The sequence below is a fragment of the Rhyacophila brunnea genome, unplaced genomic scaffold (assembly GCF_057557595.1).
Source record: "Rhyacophila brunnea isolate RB1 unplaced genomic scaffold, BYU_Rbru_1.0 scaffold_10, whole genome shotgun sequence".
Classification (NCBI taxonomy): Eukaryota; Metazoa; Arthropoda; class Insecta; order Trichoptera; family Rhyacophilidae; genus Rhyacophila; species Rhyacophila brunnea.
The window spans coordinates 25569056-25591085 of NW_028232752.1; the positions used below are offsets into that span (position 1 = coordinate 25569056).

General features: G+C 32.8%; 2 protein-coding genes across 2 annotated transcripts; both read right to left on the reverse strand.

Annotated features, from left to right (window-relative positions):
* Positions 1-230: 230 nt before the first annotated feature.
* On the reverse strand, positions 231-20065 carry LOC147079019 (uncharacterized). The gene is made up of 17 exons (XM_085948717.1): positions 19903-20065; positions 18411-18544; positions 16094-16224; positions 15415-15572; positions 11594-11744; positions 11212-11318; positions 9934-10155; positions 9630-9842; positions 8696-8876; positions 6626-6801; positions 5771-5890; positions 5280-5484; positions 4007-4120; positions 2933-3141; positions 1973-2068; positions 1326-1481; positions 231-535 (listed from the first exon to the last, which is right to left on the reverse strand). Exons 1-17 carry the CDS (start codon positions 19975-19977, stop codon positions 353-355), a joined length of 2631 nt encoding a protein of 876 aa, XP_085804843.1. The 5' UTR covers positions 19978-20065; the 3' UTR covers positions 231-352.
* Positions 20046-21884, reverse strand: fh (frataxin). The gene is made up of 2 exons (XM_085948729.1): positions 21501-21884; positions 20046-20334 (listed from the first exon to the last, which is right to left on the reverse strand). The coding sequence occupies exons 1-2, from the start codon at positions 21813-21815 to the stop codon at positions 20083-20085; spliced, it is 567 nt and encodes a 188-aa protein (XP_085804855.1). The 5' UTR covers positions 21816-21884; the 3' UTR covers positions 20046-20082.
* Positions 21885-22030: the final 146 nt, after the last annotated feature.

The following is a 22030-nucleotide window of genomic DNA, read 5'->3' on the forward strand; positions in this document are numbered from 1 at the left end:
TGTCACTAAAATGTTAACAAAACACAGTAATGATGTCATATACACAATAAAATAAGTTAATTATCAAGGAGCTTACGGCTACCAGAAAAATAAAATTATGTTTTTAAAATGATAATTGTTTTGAAATTGATATGGAGTTTAATAGTGACTTTATTTTTTTGTTTGAAATGTTTGGTTTCAATTTAATACAAATAAAAAAACATCAATTGTACATTATATAATGCAAATGTCCACCTAATTATGTATCTCGTTCCATAAGTATTACTGTCTAACTGTGCACTTTTTTTAGTTACGCATTGCTTACTTCCCTTCAACGGGCACTCTTCGGAACTGGTTCTAGCTAAAATAATGTCTACATTAAATCTTTAATCTGCGTAGTAATGGCCGCTATCATGGCAGCATCAGGGAGAGAGAGTACAGCAACGCTTTGGAACTCGGGCCGTCTGGATATCTGAGCCCACGCCCGTTCTGCCGTCAGAGACAGCGGAGTGTCCAGGAGGGTAGACCAGTCAAACTGCCATGTGCCACTCAAGAACTGGAAGACAATACATATTTTAATGATGAGATATCTTATTTTATACAGGGTGTCCTTCATAAACTTTATGGAGTGCACTAGATCAATCTCATCTAACAATGTGACGAATCCATCTGTGTTTCGCGCCCTGAAAATATCAACTATATTGGGTTTAAATTGTTTGCAGTGCTCAGCATTCATATGTATGCGCCCACCTTTAGTTTTCTTCAACCAGACCAAGTATTCTTCGGAACGAATACTTCGATAGCCTTCCCTTGCTCCAGGTTTCATACTCATACAAAGCAATCAGTTTCATGGTCACGTTGTAAGTATACCTGGAATTTTGTAAAATGTAGCCTGCTCTTTAATCATTTTTACAGTTATAGTGCCACAGATGTATGACCATTAATGATTTTTTTTTGGTAGAAACAGTTTAATCACATGTAGACAGTTATATTAAATACATTTTTCTGTTGGCGCAGATGCTTTTCAACCCAATAATAATTGTTAATTTAAAGTTTGATATTTTCATACATTTCGATGTATCATTATCACACACTAAGCATATGTTAGGTTAGATTGGGTTGTGGTAGGTTAGGTTAAGTTTTAGGTTAGGTTGGGTTTGGTCTAAAAAGGATGTTATAAAAAGTCATAAAGTCATGCAGTCATCTCCAGCACTATTACCTTATTACCATGGGACCTTGATATTAGTTAGCGTTTGTGCTAACCAATTGAAACCACTAAAAATATAGAAAAGATAACTTCTACACCTCTACACACTTCCGACATATAGGTAGTATATTAAACATACCTGGTCGAATTGCCGTCTGCCAATATAAAACATGGTGTATAACAATGAGACGGAACTGACGGGAACTGTTTTATCGTTGATCATCGGCAAATGATCAGCAGCGCCAAGCTCTCCCAGAATCCAATCAGAATGCTTACAAAAGTATTGGTACATTACCTAAAAAAGAATCAATAGCGCATTCTTCAATATTTTTGAACTCCCAATTGTTCATGAATACCACATTGTTAACCAACACATAAAACTTAAAGGCATTTATCTCATAAGTAGATGTTTGTGGATCGGTTCTTTGTTGCATAATACCGTCCATTTATTGTTATTAAAAATACTCAGTTTGTCATATTTACAAAATTAAACAGAAATTTTCAAAATGCCGTCCTATAGTAGTTTGTAATTCCATTTTTGACCATTCTACAGATAAGTTTGTAGGTCTGTGCAATATGTTGAACCGATAGTCCTAATCAAGATGGCATCAAATGAAACAAACAATTTTGTCATGCCGATACGAATTGTTATCACCTTGGTTACCTATGCAACCAATTGACTCGAATGCTATCATTCATATTATCATATCAATTGCTATCAACCAAAAAACTAATTCCTGAAATTCATTATAAATATTATTACACTACTGGGAAATTTATACTTACTTGAAGACTGTTTCTTCCAGTTGAAGTCATCAGCAGTTGACTGACCATGGCTTCAGCGCCTTCAGAAAACTCCACACAGTCTATTACCGGGTTACTCTAAAAGAACAATAAATTTTCTATTTACAATTTTATTATTACACACCTACACACAATCATCAATAAGTAACTGAATATCCTTGTCCTACTAGATTACAACCTATTTTATATTATTAATTTATTAATTGGATTGCCATTTACATAGTGAAAGTCCATTATAATTATTGTTTTGAACAAAAATTTTTTGTTAATATTATTTGAGTTTATCTATAAACCTGTCTTCAGAATGATTTCAAAGATAACTAATCTTAAAAATCCAAACTAAACACTTGCTATTTATGTATTTTTATTTTATAGGATGGTTTATTTATAAAATAGAAACACTTCCGGTTTTATTTATTAAAGAATAACAATAACAGATAATACTTTAAACGTTTAAACGGTACACAAAAATGGATTAACAAGATAAGATAACTCGCTTGACCGATTAACCAGATGAACTTTCCAAAGAATTTGTTCAATTCATGTAGGTATCGCATTTGACAACTAGATAACCACACTTAGCACTAGAAACGAATCTCGATAGTGTAAGGTGCTTAGTTTCAAAATAGAGAACATGTACGATCAAAAGGGTCAGAGATAATCAGACTAAGCTGACTGGCTGTGAGATTGTGATTGAAAATTACGGATTTAACATAGGGTTAAAAACGTCCAGGCAATGGGCAGCGCCATCTATGGGTCGCTTTTCAAAGTTATGTCGCTATTTATTTCATTAAAAACTTTTACTACTCAGGTTTAAACATTGATGTGTTAAATCAGTTTCATCTACATTAATTACTTAGACTTTAATATAGCCAAATTTTAATGCTAACAAAACTAAATGAACTACTGATCAACACAACTTCAAAACTACTAAATTATTACCGGGTAAGACTTTCCCATCAATTCAGCGATTCCTTCGAGACTGAAATCTTCAAGATTTTCAACAGGTCTCTGAGTCTGTGCGATGAACGCTTGAATCTGTTCCGTATGTTTATTTTCTTCATCGATGGAGCAGAGCGCTTCTGCGAGTGCCATCGCCATCGATGACACACTGCTTAGGCTACCGTCAAAGCTCACAGAATAAACTGCACCTAGAACATGATAATAAAAAATATCATTTTAAAACTTTTTTTTGAAGAAACTACATAATATTTTTGTTCAAGAATTTGAACAGATAAAATATTTTAACACTTATTACATTTACATTTACCTGTTATTAAAGTTTTAATAATTTAAAATGAATAAAACATTTAGTAAGTAGATGTCATTAGTAATATTATTTAAATAGTGTTTTCGTTTGCAAGTTTCGGATTCAAATACGAACTAGGACAGAACATTTGTTCCTTTGAAACCCATGCCAAACCAAATACATCTATCTGTAAATAAATAAACATTGTATAAAAACTGTATGAAAGAAGCACAAAAACTGTTTACAAACATTTTAAATGTTTTAATACCAATAGGTATCCATGTTTTTTAGGTTAAAAAAATATTGACAAACAATCGTGACCATGTCTAGTGGATTTTTTATACTGTATCATCGGAAGTAGTAACGCGTGGTTTTAAAGAATGTTGTTTTTATTAAAATGCGTATATTTGTAAAATGTAGACTGTCAAAATTACTTTTAATTTGATAGCAATATTAGCAGGCGTGCGTTGAGTTTCAAACAAAACTCTGTACAAACATTTGTGTTGTGACCAATGTTTACAGACGTGTGTATAATTTGTTCACGGAAATAGACATCAAAGAGGAACCGATTGCATACAAAATTGACAAAAAATTTAAGCTCAGATATCCTAAAATGTTGCTTCATCTATTTATAAACACATGTAATTTGATAATCAATCCATTATGAAGTCAACTGCAAGTAGCAGTGTATTCAATGATAAAGTACTTTTTTGATTCCACCTAATATTCAATTTTAAATAGAGAGACTGTCATTAATTTCATCATACTTATTCTCTCTTCCGACCTTCCTTTATCTTTCTTTCTTGAAGACTTTCTCTCTTTCTTTGAAGATTTCTTTTTTGTGTCTTTCAAATTTACAACTGGCGCCTCTGGAGTTGTAGCTGAAATATATTGAAACAACATTTTAAAACAATGCGACAAGTCATATCTGGTTGATCTTTATTAATCCAAAGTTTACGGGCCGCACAAAATTGTGTTTTTGCTAATTGCTTTTCAAATGCAAATTAACACGTTAATTAAAAAAATTAATTAAAAGAGCCCGTAAACATTGGGTTAATATCACTTTCTTTCATACATATATGGACGAGGACAGAATATAGATTATAGCGAGAGCAAAGTTATGTTGCATTTTCTGAAAGTCCTCTAGCTAACTACTGTCTCACTCTAACGCTTCAATAATTTTTAGTTTTATTTAAAATAATACCTACCGATTAATTATATACCTACACATTTTATAAGCCAATGAGCAACCCAATATACTTAAAATGTTACAATCAATTCTTGATGACATCAGCGAATATTTGATTACTTTGGAATTATATAATAGTGCTCTATAGGCCAAGGTTTTGATATGTCAACTATATGAATTCATCTCTAAATGTCATTGCAGGAATACCTATTAGTACTCAATACCTATTACTATTCACCTTAATGATAAAATGAGACAATGCACCATACTTAACTGCATTATTATTATAAAACTATGCATAACAAAAACATCCTTGTCAAATACAGATAAGCCTCAGTTGATTGCAGGGGATATGCTTTAGACACGGTCGTGATAAGTGGAATGGTAAGTGCAATTTTGCAGTCAAAGGGGGATTTAATAAAATAATTTAAAATATTACTAAGCCGTCATATATAAAACAAAAGTTATATCACTTTTCTATAAACTAAACAAAATAACATTGATTTTGTTCTGCATTGCAAAAAAGAATCAAGATTCGCTATCACTGTATCGGCTTACTTTATTTTCACTCGCGCTCGTAACTTTATTATATGTGAGCGAGTGAGAAAGATCGTCCGTGCATGATTCCACCCATTCAGCATGTGACACATTTCAAAACATGTGCGAAACAAAAAAATATTATTAAAATCATTTGCGATATAACGAATTTGCACTCACCGTTATCGCATTGAACAAGGGTTAATTGTATCTGTCCTTCACAATTTTATAATAATTGCAGAGTTCCACAGAAGGAACACTATTTTAGCAACAGGCAAAAATTTCTTTAAGTTTAAAATAAAATCATTTCTAACCTTTGGAATCTTTTGATGCATTTAGACCAGACGCGTTAATCAAATCCTCGTAAAGAGCCATCAATAGGAATTGAAGCAATACTGAATCGGCAACTGGTGTCGATGTGGCCGGCAGGATATCAGAAATCAGTACCGACAATGTGAGAAGCGATCTTGGTATACAGTCCCACAGTTGAGAGAAACATGTAAGACACAATGACATCGCCTAAAAGATAACGTAATAGTTAACATTTTGCTGTAGGACCTCTGGAATCACACGCGATTCATGAGCGGTAATGTGTCCGCTTATGAAGTCGTGGGTCCCGGGTCTGAAAACTTCAAATGTTTGTTTTGTAACCTGTGTTTGGATCTAATAAGTTGAGCAAGTATCTTGTAATCTGTCTTTGCAAGAATTGTAGAGCCAAAGACAGAAAACCTTCAAGATTATTGGAATTGTTTCATTCATCGGAGGTGGCGAGTATCAGCAATTTTGAAAAAAAAATGATATTTACTTGGTACATGGATGCTCCGGTTTGAACAGCGTTGATGAGAGTCTGCGTTATCGGGGGAAGCACTGGCGTAACTAACGCTAAGATGGCTGACAACCACGGAGGGTGCTTCAAAACCCATAGCTGAAAACATTTCACAGTGTGAAATTAACACAACTTTTACCATTTTAATCAAAGATGTTGAAGAAATTCTTATTGTATAGAGGATGGAGCCTAAAAGTATGAAAGTGAAGCAAAAAGGGACCTCTAGGAAATTTAACTCCCATATAAAGTCTCCATATTATTCTCCATCATATTATTTCTTTTTTCCATACAAAAATGGCACTTACGGCACACTGAAACTTTATAAATAAACCATAGAAGACTCCAACTGAAGAAAGATACAAAATCATAATCTCCGCTTTATTATCCATTTCCTCGGAAATTTAGCAATTCCATCATATTTTCCACTTTACAAGACTAACTGGCCTCAGAATGATAGTATTAGTAAGCATAAATAAATAATTTTAAGTGAATAAAAAAACCTATGTAGGTACCTACATAACTACATACTTTATTTTTTGTCAATCCACACCATTAATTCATATAGGATAGGCCTTCATATTCACATAGACTTGATGCATACACATCTTCTGATAATTCCACACACTGTGCTGTGCCTTTGTTAATATTTCCTTTTACATCATTTTGTCTCTTTAGTTCGTAAACCTTCTAAGATTTTGATCAGTTAACCGAGTAAAATTACCTGATTTTCGGTTATTTTAGAAACATACCCGGTGACAGTAACAAATTTCTGTTTAACCCTGTCCGGAACTCCTAATATGAATGACGGTAGAATCGATACATTTAATAACATACTTGTCTCCGATCCAAGCAAGCTGCCCAACTATTTCCCGTTCCTTCCAAAGACTTGACGACAGCCTGCTTCATGTCTTCTTCGGAACAAACTGACACCACAATATATGTGAGGGCTGATACTACCTCCGCGTTCATCTTCAGTGAAGGTTCATTGGAAAATGAATTCGTCGATGTACCTGCAATTATTTATTATTATTTAATTAATAATGAGAACGAAGACTTGTGCACCAACTATATATACTCTAGAGGTGAGTTGGAAATACTGTCACCAGTTTGTGTACTCAAGTTTCGAATGAAACTACCCATACTCAGTATGTGTGGCCCAATAAACTTTTGATGATAGCATCGTGAGTCGCTGTTCTGTGCACTCACCAGTTGGTAGACTTTCAACACTATTGACATTAAATGCGCTCGAACGAGATAGCACTTGAATATAGGTATATTTTAATTTATTAGTCTATTGTGTTCGAATGTGTGAATTATAGCTCATAAATTTTGTGTCGCAGCACAGTGGTGAGATGACGCACAGGCTTAGGCTTGTTATATGACCGCTCAAAACATGTTTAAAATTTAAAAAAAATAACTGTTATTCATTTTTGTTAACAAGAATATTGTAACCTAACAGAAAAAACAACCCATGAATTTAAAATGTGTTTAAAATTTTATAATAAATGGGCCATTTTTGACAAGCGGAGCTCAGCGTATTTTTAGCGATTCTATTGAAGCCGATACACAGTCTGAGTTCCCTGAGCCGCGACGTATTTCAAATACTAATATGGAGTTGCTTTTAGTTCCAGTTGAGTACGAAACTTTTGTCGCATACGCACGCCAAACGCTCTATATAGTATTCCAAATACTAGTAAGTATTTTGGAACAAGTTTCGATACTAAGTATTTTTTATACTGGTAGTAAGTAAACTTAGTCTTCAAAATTGACCAGTTTTCCCACCTCTAATATACTCCATTTTTGATTGACAATGTTTATAATACACCCACTTCTGATTTCACTAAAAAATGAAATAAAATTACTGGGTTTTCATCCAGCAACTTCATGTTCTCTTGGGAACATGGACGTCTTACTGTCCTTCTATTATGGTTTCAGCGTAAACATTGGACATGAATGATTTTCCAAACTGCAGCTGCCAAGATGCCACTTAAGTTGAGTTATTTGAGAAATATTCAGTCGTCTCACTGCTAAAACTAAAACTTTAACTTTCTTACATATTTCTTTAGATGTTTTTTTCATCAGTCACTCAAGCCTCAATGACATTGAGCGAGTTTACTAGCTACTAGCCGGCGAGTTTAAAAGCGGGCGAATCAGCTAGTGCGATAGTGATGATGACACACAAAACTTTCCATTCGCTCAGTAGCCAACTACCTAGTGAGTTGAAACCATATGTTGTTTCTTTAATTTACTAAACTTTTCTGGCATAAAAAGAAATAACACCGACGTACTCGCAGAAAGTTCACTAGCAACTATGATGACACACGGCTAGTTTATTAGCTAACAAGCCCACACGCCAGAGAGTAGCGAGTAAAGTAGCCCAGCTTTCAACTTTTCTCGTAGATTGCTTACAATCTGCTAGTTAGCTAGTGAACATGACTACACTAGGCGAGTTTACTAGCAGATAGTGAATTCGCCGGCTAGTAGCTAGTAAACTCGCTTAATATCATCGAGGGTTAAGTGTAAGGATCACTTTTAATGGATTATCCACCTTAATTTTGCTACTTGTGCGAAAATTTGACTTTATATTTGAAGGGGCAAACTCCCTATAAACTACCAAGATGCATTCATGGATCTCCTTCGACTTCTTCCTTTTCTCGGTAAAAAATTTAATGACTAAATCACTAACGGTATTCTAAATTGAGTAACATGAGAACCCGCTTACTTTTCCTTGTTACTTTAAATGTTAGAATCGCACTGAACTGAAACTATGCATGCATCACCTAAGTTATAATACACATAAACTGGTTTCAACGTGTTCATTATATTCATTAATACTGACGTAAATAGATTAACTAATGCACTACATACTTATTACTTTGGTCAGTTATAAAATTATTGAGTTACCTTCATTTGAAAATTTAACCTTCCTGTCAGTCAGACAAGAACCATCTTTAGCACACAAAAAACCACCGCAAGATGTAGGCTCCTGATTATGGTTAGAAATTGGTATTATGTCAGTCGACAGATCTTCAATGCAATGTTTCAGCAAACTTGAGGCGACTCGGCAATCTCTCATCAATAAAACCTGCAATAATAGATATTTATTTATAGATAATAATATTATGAATTTTTATTTTATATACTGATGTAATAATATTCCGTCTCTTTAATGGGGAGTGTAGTGTTAATAGGTGTATCTAGGGAAAGACTACACTTTCATTTCGATTCTCGATATTTTAAACTTCTCGAAAATTATATACTTACAACAACATGAGATGATGTGGGTTGAGAACCACGTGTCTATAATTTTAATAATTAATAATCAGTCCATTTTTTCAGTGTATAGGTATATACATAATATATTATGTCTACTTTTTCTTTCTATATTTCACATGAAAAGTCGTAAGAAATAACTAGCGGTTCACATTGCAGAAGTAAAAATGATTCAGAAGTTTCTCTATAAAATTCTAAACACAACCTGAAAAGTGTTTTTCATAGAAATTTATAAGTATGTACTTATGTATTTACTAAAGAAGTTTCAGGTAAAATAAATTGCTTTTAGTAGTCACATAATTCATAGGGTTGCTGCCAAAACTTGGTATGTCAATAATTTAAGTATTTAGAGTTAACAACGAACTATGTGTCTATATTTATATAAATATGTATACTAGAAAAAAAAATCATCCGATATACATGTTATAGAACATGCACGTAAAGCACAAAGAAATTAGCAGAATGCCTGATTTTAGAGGGTACGTCAAACTTCAAATTGCAATTACTCCATAACATGATTTCGAGACATACCAACTTTTGGCAGTATGATTATGTGATTGCTTACTTTCAACAGTAGAGGCCACAAGGGTTGAGGTTGCGACAGTAAAACATACAATTCCAGAGCAATCGCAGTAGAAGTGGAAAGTTCTCTGCAAGCCTGCACCGTGCGATCGGGTGATTTGGTGGAAAATAAGTGCGGCATAGACAAAATGTACCATAGTGACGGATAACCCGGACGGGTCTCAAATAAGTGAATACCAGATGGCTGCCTGAACATCTAAAAATACACAATACACAAGGTCAATAAAGAACTGATACTTTCATCTGATAACAATATATACATAATATAGAATATAAAATGGTATCACCTTATATAGACAGTGCAAAGGCGCTCCTCTTAGCAGTAAACATATCAGTAGTTCATGACATTTGGCGTGCACGTCCCTTATCACCTTTCCAAGAGATGATATGCTCAAACCGATTAACTCTTCTCCTTTGCAACAGATGGCAGGTAAGAGTTGAGACACGCAAAGTAAAATATTCAAAATGTCATTCATCATTATGCCATTCCGCCTGTGGTCAGGGAGCTCCTACAAATTTATATTCACAAATACAAATTTATCACAGTTTGGACACAACTAATCATTAATTCACTACAGAATTGCATTAAGAGTCTTTTAACATGTAGAAAAGGCAGTAACGTCCCGTGGGGGTAAGCAAATTGAGTGTTGCTTGGTGGCGGCAATTACACGAAAGGTGGCAAATCGAGGAGAATCGTTTGGTATATATAGAAATAGCTAGCACCCACGATGGCCGCGCGGCTAAAGCGTCGGCCCATAGTGTCATGGGTCCCAGGTTCGAATCCTGGGTCTGGCGAGTACACATATTGTTTTTCAATTTGTATATGAGTAAGAGTATGGACCTAATAGGTTGAGCAAGTGGCTGACATCCATTTCTCGTAAAAACAAAAATCTGTTATTACAAACCTCCACTCTGTGGAGGCCCATATGATCTTATTAGGATCGGACATGGTCGGAAGGTACTGTTATATCCCGGGACCTGGTGGCTAGCTCGGGATGTTGGTGGGACCCGGGATTCACAAAAATTAAAAACTAAATTGGTATTTTTCTCGAGTTTTATTTGTGTCACTCTCCGAGTCGTGAGGGCCGGATGTCAACCCTTTGGCTCGCTGCCATAGACTGACCAGCAGTGTTGCCATCCTCCCCTCACATACTCCTTACTATTAATTAAATACAATAATTCTTACGTGCTAAGTACAAGTTGAATATTTTGACAGTTAATCAAGGAATAATGGACGTACGTACGCCCGTTGTTGACTAGGAGGTCAGGTGACATGGTTATACCTAATAATTAATTGTATCTATCGGGAGAGGCCCAATGATCATGGGTATGACAGTACCTTAACTTAGTAACAACGAAAATATCTTTCCATTAAATAAATCAGCTCACCGGTTGGAAACAAAATCAGTGTTTTAGTGGTAGGTATATAATATGTTGTTAGTAATGTATCCATACAACACATTTATTAGCTATTGGAGTAATGAAAGAATGATAAAAAATACTGTATAAAAAAATGGGGAGGCATTTTGTCTAAGGACGTCACTGAGAAAGGGTAAATATCTTACTTGGGTGTAGCGAACAGTTAAAATAGTGAGTGTTTCATTTAACATTCCTGCAAATACTCTCTGAGCCATTTTTGGTGGGACAGTATCCCAAAGATCTTGGCGGGTACCTTAAAAATACAAGTATACAAGTATATTTTCCCATAATTAACTATAGTACACAATTTCATTACTATCAAGTCTAAATTATGTAATAATTCACCCAGCAAAACTTAATGGGTTATGCCGTAACTACAATTCAATAAATAAGTTAACTATTCTATTTTTTCTTTTCACACAATATGACAGTATAGCAACATGACAGATGAAATGAAAAGAAGATGTATTACATAATAAATATGGTTGTTATATACAGGAAGTATTAAAAGACCTGAAAGATCCTTACCCTGCATGTAAAGCCACCACATTCGTACTGATGATGATCCACATTCTCCTGATTCTCCCTGCAAGACGTATAATGAAAGTAATCTCCCGTGGAGATCCAGAACTCTTTCCGCTAATGCTTCAGCCATCTCGGCATACGTCTTTTGACTGGTCTGTAATGTTAAAGATAACATGAAACTGTAACTCACTGCTTTTCTTTGAGCACAAGGTTACAATGCAAATGGCAATTGTTAAAAATTAATATAGATTAACACTATACATTAGTCGCAAAATGATCGTAATCTACTTGTGACTAAAATGTACAGCAGTTAAATACATAATGTTTGATGGTTTATAAATATAGTTTCCTAAATTTTAATTTTTAATGTATTTAATTAAACTGTTCTTTTTCATTATTCTCATGCTGAAACAAATATTTTCTGGAATCCTTTCTTTGTCTATTACAGAGTTTTTTGATATATAAATATTCAATCAGCGCTCGGAATGGAGCAGAACGCCCTGGAGCGCCGTTCCGGTTCATGAATTCCTCGAGAATACCGTTCCGTCTCGTGGAATCCTCGAATATACCGTTCCTTCTCGTGGAATCCTAGCAGATAGCAAGATGTCTCGTAAAATTCTCGAGCCTCATCAGAATATTTCATATGGCGTTCCAGTTCAAAATATTTTGAAACATAATAAAATAATTATCTTTCTATTAAACAATGATTTTACTGGTTGAAAATCCCTGATTATTGTACCTACATAATATATCGATACAAATGGGTGCCACAATCAGCTAAGTTAAAATTTTGTTTTTATAAATACATCGAGCTAGGTATATTTTTTCCCAACAATGCATTTCTTGACAACCCATGTGTTTAATAATAAAAAAATTAAAGTTTTTATTGAAGAAAGCACCTTTAGATGTATTGCTCTCTTCCGTTTTCTTATTCAATAGTATATTATTACAACAATGTTTTTTTGCGTGCAGACAAAATCACAAAATACATCATTTATTTAGGGTACCTGGTATTATGGGTATAGATTATAGAAGGACGTAAGGTAGATGGTTTGTGAAATACAAAAGTATCATGATGCAATCAATCCACTTTTCGAATATTCACGTCATTCTTATAATAGTAATATTATATACAATGGAAAATGTATTTGGCACTCATAAAACCATTGCAGGTAGGTGTATATTGGTATATTATATTATAATCAAATTATTAATGAAAATAGTTTTTATTATTATTTAAAAATTATCTTGGTTATGGCTATGCCTTCTAAAATTTTCACGATTTTAATACTAAGCTTAAAATATATTACATACATATTTAAAAATAGAATTTTCACCTATTTATTACTAAGCTGAAAATAATGTCGACATTGCATATTTTGAAAAAAATGGCTCTCATAGACCCCTGCAGGTAGATTGTTTATGAAAAATGGCAATGCCTTCTACAATTTTCACCTATTTATTAGTGAGCTTAAAATAATATCGATATTGCAAATTTTAAAAAAATGTATTAGGCCCTCATAGAACCCTGCAGGTAGATTGTTATTGAAAAAATGTCAATGTCTTCTAGAATTTTCACTTAGCTTAAAATAATATTCATATCGCATATTTTGAAAAAAATCTATTAGGCTGTCATAAGACCCTGCAGGTAGATTGTGTGTGAAAAATGACAATGCCTTCTACAATTTTCACCTAAATTTGATTTGCCTATTTAAAAAAAAAATGTATTAGGCTCTCATAGAACCCTGCAGGTAGATTGTTTTTGAAAAAATGTCATTGTCTTCTAGAATTTTCACCTAGCTTAAAATAATATTCAAATCGCATATTTTCAAAAAAATGTATTAGGCTGTCATAAGACCCTGCAGGTAGATTGTGTATGAAAAAATTACAATGCCTTCTACAATTTTCACCTATTTATTACTACGCTTAAAATAATATTCATATCGCATAATTTGAAAAAAATGTATCAGGCTCGCATAGAACCCTGCAGGTAGATTGTTTTAAAAAAATGGCAATGTCTTCTAGAAATTTCACCTAACTTAAAATAATATTTATATCGCATATTTAAAAAAAAATGTATTAGGCTCGCATAAGATCCTGCAGGTAGATTGTTTATGAAGAAATGACAATGCCTTCTACAATTTTCACCTATTATTAAATAATATTGATATTCCATATTTTAAAAAAAAAGTATTAGGCTCTCATAATATAAAGCTCATAGATAAGGTAGATTGTTTGTGAAAAAATATAAAATTATCATAATGTTCTATTTTTCAAATATTCACTACATTCTTATCGATGCACTGGAAAAAATGTATTAGGCACTCATAAACTTATGTAGGTACCTATATTGCTTTATAATTGATTAAAGACAATTCGTTTTTGATTATTGTTTAATAGTTACCATGGCAATTTCTTTTAGAATTTTCGCATTCTTACTAAATTTAAATAATGAATAATGATATTTTCATACTAGGCGAATGTATAAGGTTCTTATATAATCCCTGTAGAGTGTAGGTAGTAGATGATGGTTTATGAAATACAAAAGTAGGTGTCATGATGCTATTTACTTTAGTCTACATTCTTATTCGGGCGAATGTGGTGATGAAAATGTTTTATAAAGTACATTATGTAAAACTGAGATATTTTTGTATTACAGTTATTATATCGAATATTGCACATGTTTTTTGAAAAAATATTGAGCGTTCCGGTTCGTAAATTTTTTTATTTCGAGCACTGTATTCAATCATTTACAGTCAGCGCATTATTCAATTATGCAAACATCAAAAAATAGCTGATCACAAGTTATTGGACAAGCATCCTTCCGCCGCGTCTCGGACCGCTAACATCTCTCTTGCATTATTTATTCTTATACAACTTGTATATCGTTTTTACAGCAATAAATTCGTAAATCTCAATTCACTTGAATAGTCAAACCTCAAACTAAGGTAAACTCATCCAGCATCCAACATTCATCTTCCAAAGTGGTGACATCCAACGTGAAAACTCCCACTTTAGGACTGACCAGTCATATTCTATTCTATAGTCATGTCTAAAATACCCACAATGGCCGCGCGGCTTAAGCGTCGGCTAATAACGTCGTGGGTCCTGGTTCGAATCCTGGGTCTGGCAAGTAGGTACACCTATTGTATTTGTATACGAGTCAGAGTATGGACCTAATACGTTGAGCAAGTGGCTAATATTCATTTCATGTAAAAACAAAATCTGTTAATACAAACCTCCACTCTGTGGAGGCTTATATTATGATCTTATTCTGATCTCTGATAGTATTGTGAATTCTTGCTCAAAAGTATGTAGTCCTAGAATATAGTAATAGTACAATCTAAGTTCAGAGTGAGTTAATCAAAAAAACTGTATCCTTAGTTAAATATTATAACAAAATACTTAGTACAAAAAAATAGACGATTCTCGCATCTATATCGACGCAAACTTTCAATTTTTTGTTTGCGATGGCTTATTAAAAAACCTCTGAAGATTGGATAAATGAACAAAATATTTACTCAATAATCACAGAAATCATATTATATTTTATTCCTGTTGTAAAAAAAAAGTGTCGAAATGAATTTTATGGTGAATGTATTTGAAATGAGCAAAATTATTTTGTACTGTCGAACAACATCTTCTTGGCTACGTGTTAAAACTATGAACTAACAAGCTCCTCCCATTTTTAATCGCACTTCCATTATAAACTAACAAACTCCTCCCATTTAGTCGACGACAGCGCCTTCTGGCTTGTGCCTAAAACATCTTGTTGGACAGTAAACTAGTGACTAAAACAGAGCACTATTTAATAAATACTTCACCTGTAAGCATCCCGTCCGCTCATTGCCACCTGTATTTTTGGATGCCTGAATATATACATGCAAGCTATTTTTGATTAAAGCAGCGGCTCCCAAAGTTGCAGTCAATACAGGTAAATCTGCGTGATCCAATGCTTCTTGACTCAATACATGAAGATGTTCTAGAAAAGAACAGTGCACAATAATAAATTGATAGGTACATATTTTATAATGTTAAAAAATATTGTATGCCACTGTGCTGTAAATAGTTTTGAACTATCGAAAAATCATAAATGCCTTCAATATAATTTTTTGACAGACGTGTAAAAGTCTGAGGTTGCATAAAAATATGTGATGTTATAATATCATAACCCGAGGCATCTGTGAATAAATTGGAATGAAAGTGTCAGATGATCAACGTAGTCGTTTTTAAGTGTGAAATACACGATAGAACAATATTGAAACTAGTAATCAAATTATGTATGTATAAAACAAATCTATGTATAGACATTATCTGAAGAACCTAACCAAAGATTAAAATATCAATTGAGATATTCAATAGTATTCATCCAGCATAGTAACCACAAAAATAGACACAATGTATTAGATAATATAATTTGTTTATTTATAATTATATTTACATTGAGTTGATCATATTCTTTGTTCCTAGGCAAAGTAAATAAAGTCAATAAGAATGTTTTACCTAGTAACTGCTCTGCTGACTTCACGACCATGCAAACAAATTTGTCGGGATCAGACGCCTTCACAATTCCTCCGCATCCTCCAACTTCCTCGTCATCATCAGCACTCCCGTCCAGTAACCCCGATGGCATTCTACATATTTCGAAATAATGAGTCAGGTGAATAAAAATAACTATTCACTTTTATTAATTTTATTAAGTCAATTCTTAAATGCGTATGTATGCAGTTAAAGCAAATACTTATTTTTATTCACTGGTCCTATTGGGCAAGGTGTAAGCCATTAAGATTATGATTATAAAAAATAAATAACATTCATAACAAAGCTATTATCGATCTGAATACATTTATTTAACAATAAATATAAAAACTAGGTTTTTTTTTATACAACAAGTAATTAACGAGTAGTTTTAAGATATAACAATGAGTGTGCAAGTACATTAAAACAAAAATTTAGAGAGATCCAGGCACCAACTAGGAATCAAGGTAAGTACTAACTGATGGTTGGTAACTCGATTCACGCCACAAAAGACAGTAAACAATATTAACGAAATTGAGAAGCATTTCAATTGCATGGGTATTAGTTTATTTTGTCATAATTATGAAGGTAGAGTGCTGGATAACTGAATAATTAGTAACGCCCATTTGCCGAAATCCGATGGATGCAAATCTAATAGGTGTGTTTCTGAGGTGTTTCCAAATTATGTATGAACAATAAATTGTATCTGCCATCATTATACAGTTTATACACCATGTGTAGGGATTGCAATAATAATTGTAGAGATTCAATACCAGAATACCGGTTTTTAAAATCAGACAACACCAATATATGCCGTATTGAAAGTGGATATAAAAAAAATGTATTAATAATTAATATAAAAGGTTTAACAGGACTGTATTTTTTTTTGTCAGGCTATGTGTATCCTTTATGTTGTCCTTCGACCTTGGTGACCAGCAAGGACACGTGCAGATTTGCGAAATACATTTACATTATAGGTAGGTACCTACTTCCCTAATTCTAAATGTATCCAAATAGGTATTTTCGCCATTCGCCCGCGAGTCTTATAAGTTGTTAGGTTTATTTTTAGATGTATCTGAAATTGCGTTTAAATACATACTGTTCGTTTGTATAATCATTAGTAACCTCATTTATTTATTTGTATTATAATAATATTATAATAGAAATAATAATTCTACTCTAATTAACGTGCCTGTGCCTAACTGTTAAAATAATTTTTTGAACAAAAAAGTGCAAAGTTACAAACACCTATATAGTTCAACTACAAACTATATAGGTGTTTGTAAACATTAGCATATCTAGAGTATACGTTTTATAACTTTGCACTTGTTACTACACTGATACGCCTCTTTGCTTGATTAACTCGCATAAAATTAGATCAAATAATATTCAATTGTATTAATATATCTAGTAATAAATAAATAAATAAGTAATATATGTAACAGAAATATTTTTAGAATATATTACATCGTATTCATCCTAGCGCCAGAATGCAAAGTTATGAAGCATAATTATACTCTACCATATCTTACTTCACCTATTTTTAAAGTTACATGTATGTACTTATTAATATATTTTTGCTATAAAATAATAATATTTTAGAGATTTTTATATCTATATTTTTTGTTGGTTTGTTTTTTATATTTTTACCGAATACCGGTATTCAATTGAAAATACCGGTACTGGTATTTTCAGTTGGTATTGCAATTTCTAACCATGTGTGAATAAATAAATCATATGGGCTGGGCACACAGTGGTGAAAATATAATATAGAGGTAATTTTTATACCACACTATTTATTTTATATTATAATGTAGCACCAAAATTATTGTGAGCCCCAAGTCCTTTGTAATAAATCTAATCATATTTTGTCACTGCCCCGTTTTTATCTTTAGTATAGTGATGTGACGTTCCATGATTTAACAACTTATTTGATAATTGAAGTTGATCTCTTAAATTATGTTATTATTGTGGATATGCTAAATAACAGGCTAAAGTTTATTTTTTTATCAATTGAATTTTCTTTTTGAACAAGTGCTGATATTTGGCAACATTGCTCTAAACAAAAGGATGACACTATTTTGTTTCTTTATTGAAACCTTTCTTTCTTTTGTTTCTTATATTAATTATTTGTTCTTTATTGCATACCATAGACTAATATACTATATACTATTGCATACCTACCTACTTTCTAGTTTTATTGTACATTGACCAGTTATCATTATCATAATAATGTTTTTCTGAAATAATAAATAAATAAGTAAGTTGTTGACTAATTACTGAAATAATGTTGTGTGTTTACCTAAAGGCAGCCACAAATTCTTCTTCCCACCACATCACTAGTTTCACTGATGCAAATGACGCATTGCGTGGGAAATCCAAGCGTCCGCCGACAATGCCAGTACAGATACTCTCTTGCAGAACCGTTTGGTTTGCCTGTTATGTCAATTAAATAGACTATTAATTATTGTTATCGAATTATAACATATGAAAGGTAAGCGGAAAGAAAGATCATTATCCAGAAAAATCGTAAATTGAGAAGTTAATGGTGGCATCTTGTAGATAATTTTGTATCGTGTTATATATTGTAATATTGTATGGTGGCATACTTATAAAAAAATAATAAAATCATTGTTCAAACACTGACCTCGAAAGAAAACATTGAAATTCAAAAGAATCATTATCAGTACTATCACAAACATTTTGACAAAGAATGTTTATTTTTATATAATTTTTTCTTTCTTTCCAAAACTATAATATTTACTTAACTAGAGTTAACCCAATGCTTACGGGCCATACAAAATTGTGTTTTTGCTAATTACTTTTCAAATGCAAATTAACACGTTAATTACAAAATTAATTGAAAGGGCCCGTAAGCATTGTGTTAATTGTGATTGTAATTAATATTAAACTGGAATGTAAAAACTTTTAATTTTGCAAGGAAGTAATTAAGTTTATTAAGTTTATCTCAAAACTGAATTAATGTGACAATGATCTATCTTTCCGCCCACCTTTCATATAAATAATACAAAATTTCACTTTTTTGTAATATTATTACTGCTATAAACACTGCTCACAAAGCTCTGTCTAATAGAGAAAATTTAAAGAATGAAAAAAACTATATTGTTCTTAAAACAAGTTTTATAAAAAAAAATACATTTTTTATAAATATTATATTTTTTTAGATATCCCATCTCCTATAGATACATAGGTAGCGCTCAAACAATTATTTGTCAATCCAGGTGATTACAGAAACAGATGAGCGTTCAGTCACCAATCGTCCATTTTTATCATCATTTTGTAAGATAGTCTATGGTGCAGAAAGATGGGACCAACTGATTTGAAGCTAAAGTTGAAGTCGAAGATTGTGTAACTTTCGCCTATTGACAAAAATTTCCGGATGCCATGACTAAATGTAGCTACAGCTCTTATTTATTTTGTTAAACTACAATCTGTAGTCGGCCGTAAAGAAGTAGACAAATTTGGTACACATTGGTCCAATTTTCTATTAACATGATTAACGATACATACGCATCAATGCAACAATGACCGTGACCAGCGTGCGTTGAATAGCATATTAAATGATGAACATCTATAGCTGAATGACTCTGGTCGTGGCTACATTAGTGCATGTGTAGCGCATCTCCAGAGAAACAATTTTATTGAACTATATTAGTATGTATTGTACGATAGCCTTGTAGACAATACACAAACAATATAATTAGATACCTACTGCTTTCAAATTAATTATTTTGTAAAAATCAGTGCCAAGAAAACTTCAAAATCAATCTCACCTGATAATATTGAAGATCTCTTTGGAGTAATATTGGAACTCTGTCCATTAAATTACCCTCTTCCATTACCTCCATTGTGAAGATGATTCAAAATCACTTTCACAAAAAACTTAGGAAAAGAAAATAAAATAAGAACAGAATAATATAACAATTTAAACTTTAATAAAAATAAAATACAATTTAAACTAAACTATGGGCACACTTTGAGAAGTCTGCTTGGTTTTTAACAATTTCGTTGATTTCTTTTTGCAGTAGCTGGTGAAGAGTTACTCCATCATGCTTGTACAGCCAGTATCCGTCTCCCTCCATCACAAAGTCGTATCGTTTCGGACCAGACGTCGGCGAACTGAGCCAAACTTGTCTATTGGGTGTTTGGCGGTTTATAACATAAGTGCCATAGGGTTCGCCGAACACCACAGTTAAAACACCGTCCTGAAATTATAATAATGCAATATGTAATCAGCCGAAGACTGCCTGAAGACTGAACAATGGGTAGCCGAAAACTTGGACTGTCATAATTTTATTATATAATGTTTGAGACTTGAGACATTCATGGTCGTTGGTTATAATAATAGTTGCAGAGGCTATTCTCAAGAGAGAATGTATTGAAGTATACTTTAAGGTATATGAATGCGAATGCCACTATAAGTGTGTGGAAAAGGGGTCTTGTTTAGTTGAGAGTAAACGTTGCTGAGAGTAAAAAGAAGGTGCTAGTTTACTGTGTCAGTTGCAACGCCCAGAGAAACTTGACAAGCATTTAAAGTACCAGAAAGATAGAATGGGTAAGATAAAAATGACTATTCAGCAGAAGAAGAGAAATAGATTTGGTTAGCAATATAATTGATTTAGCCTAAATTAATAAAATTTAACCGACCAATCAGTTCAAAAATAAAGAATTACAGTAATGGGCACTTAATTACTTGTCTGTTTTCGTGCCATAAGAAGGAAACTTTACTTTTTGAAAGGAATAAGTATAGACAAATTGAATTTTGTCGGTGAGTGTAGACATTTTGCAGTCATAATATTAAAGAATTAAATTAAGAATTAGGGGCCCTCCACAGATGACGTCACCCCCTCCCCCTACTATATGTTAAAAAACAGAAAAAAAAATAATGGTACAAGTCGGTTTACAGGAAGACAGGCGGGAACCACGCGAATTTTCATGGCCGATTTTGGAAAAATTCAAGAATGAAAACCTAACCTAACAAATAATCCACTGGGTTCTTGTAAACCGACAAAACCAAAATAATATTTATCCTTAAATCCCCGATCCACAATATTGTGCTTTCAAATCCTTTTATATTATTTGTTTACTTTGTGATATCACGTTTTCTCTGACCCCCCCCCCTTCCCCCTTCGTCAAAATCATCAGATATCAGACCCCCCATAGATTGTGACGTCATATGTGAACGCCCCTTAACAGAGAAAACAACAAACTTCATTAGGTATTTATGATATTTTTATTATTCATGGTGAATTACAATACAAACCAAGATGTAGAGTCACTTATTTATAGCTTTTAATTCCAAATAATGTATTGAACCTTTAAAGTCTAGATATACTTTAAGTAGAAACAAATTTATTTAAATTACGCTTACCCCATATACCACATCAGAGCCTTTTAAATGGGGGCATTTTTCGATTAGGTCTTCAAAGTATTCACACAGAGATTCGAGAGTTTCTTCACAGACTTCTTCAAACTTGAGGGCATTAACTAGGCCGGGAGTTTCGGTAACAAAATTTCTTTGACTAACAAGCGATGGTTTCATACTATTTACATGTCTCTCCTGGGAAAACAATGATGTAGTTGTCAAAGCGCCATTCAAAAATGGTTCAATTTTATTTCTACGCAGTAACACTGCATTGATTGACCGTGCCAGGCACCATCGACTCCTTAGTGCACCTTGAAGCATTATTGAACAAATATTTAAACCTTGTTGCTAAGGGGTTAATACATATTTTAAGGTTATATTTTCAATACTGTCAAAAACAGCTGGCTTAGTGATGCAATTTAGATAAAAAATAAAAAACCCAATATGGTTCAGATATTTCAACTAATATCAGAATTCTGTTTAATTCAAAAATAGTATTTTAAATCTTTTTTTTTAATAAAAAAAATCTCTTTAAA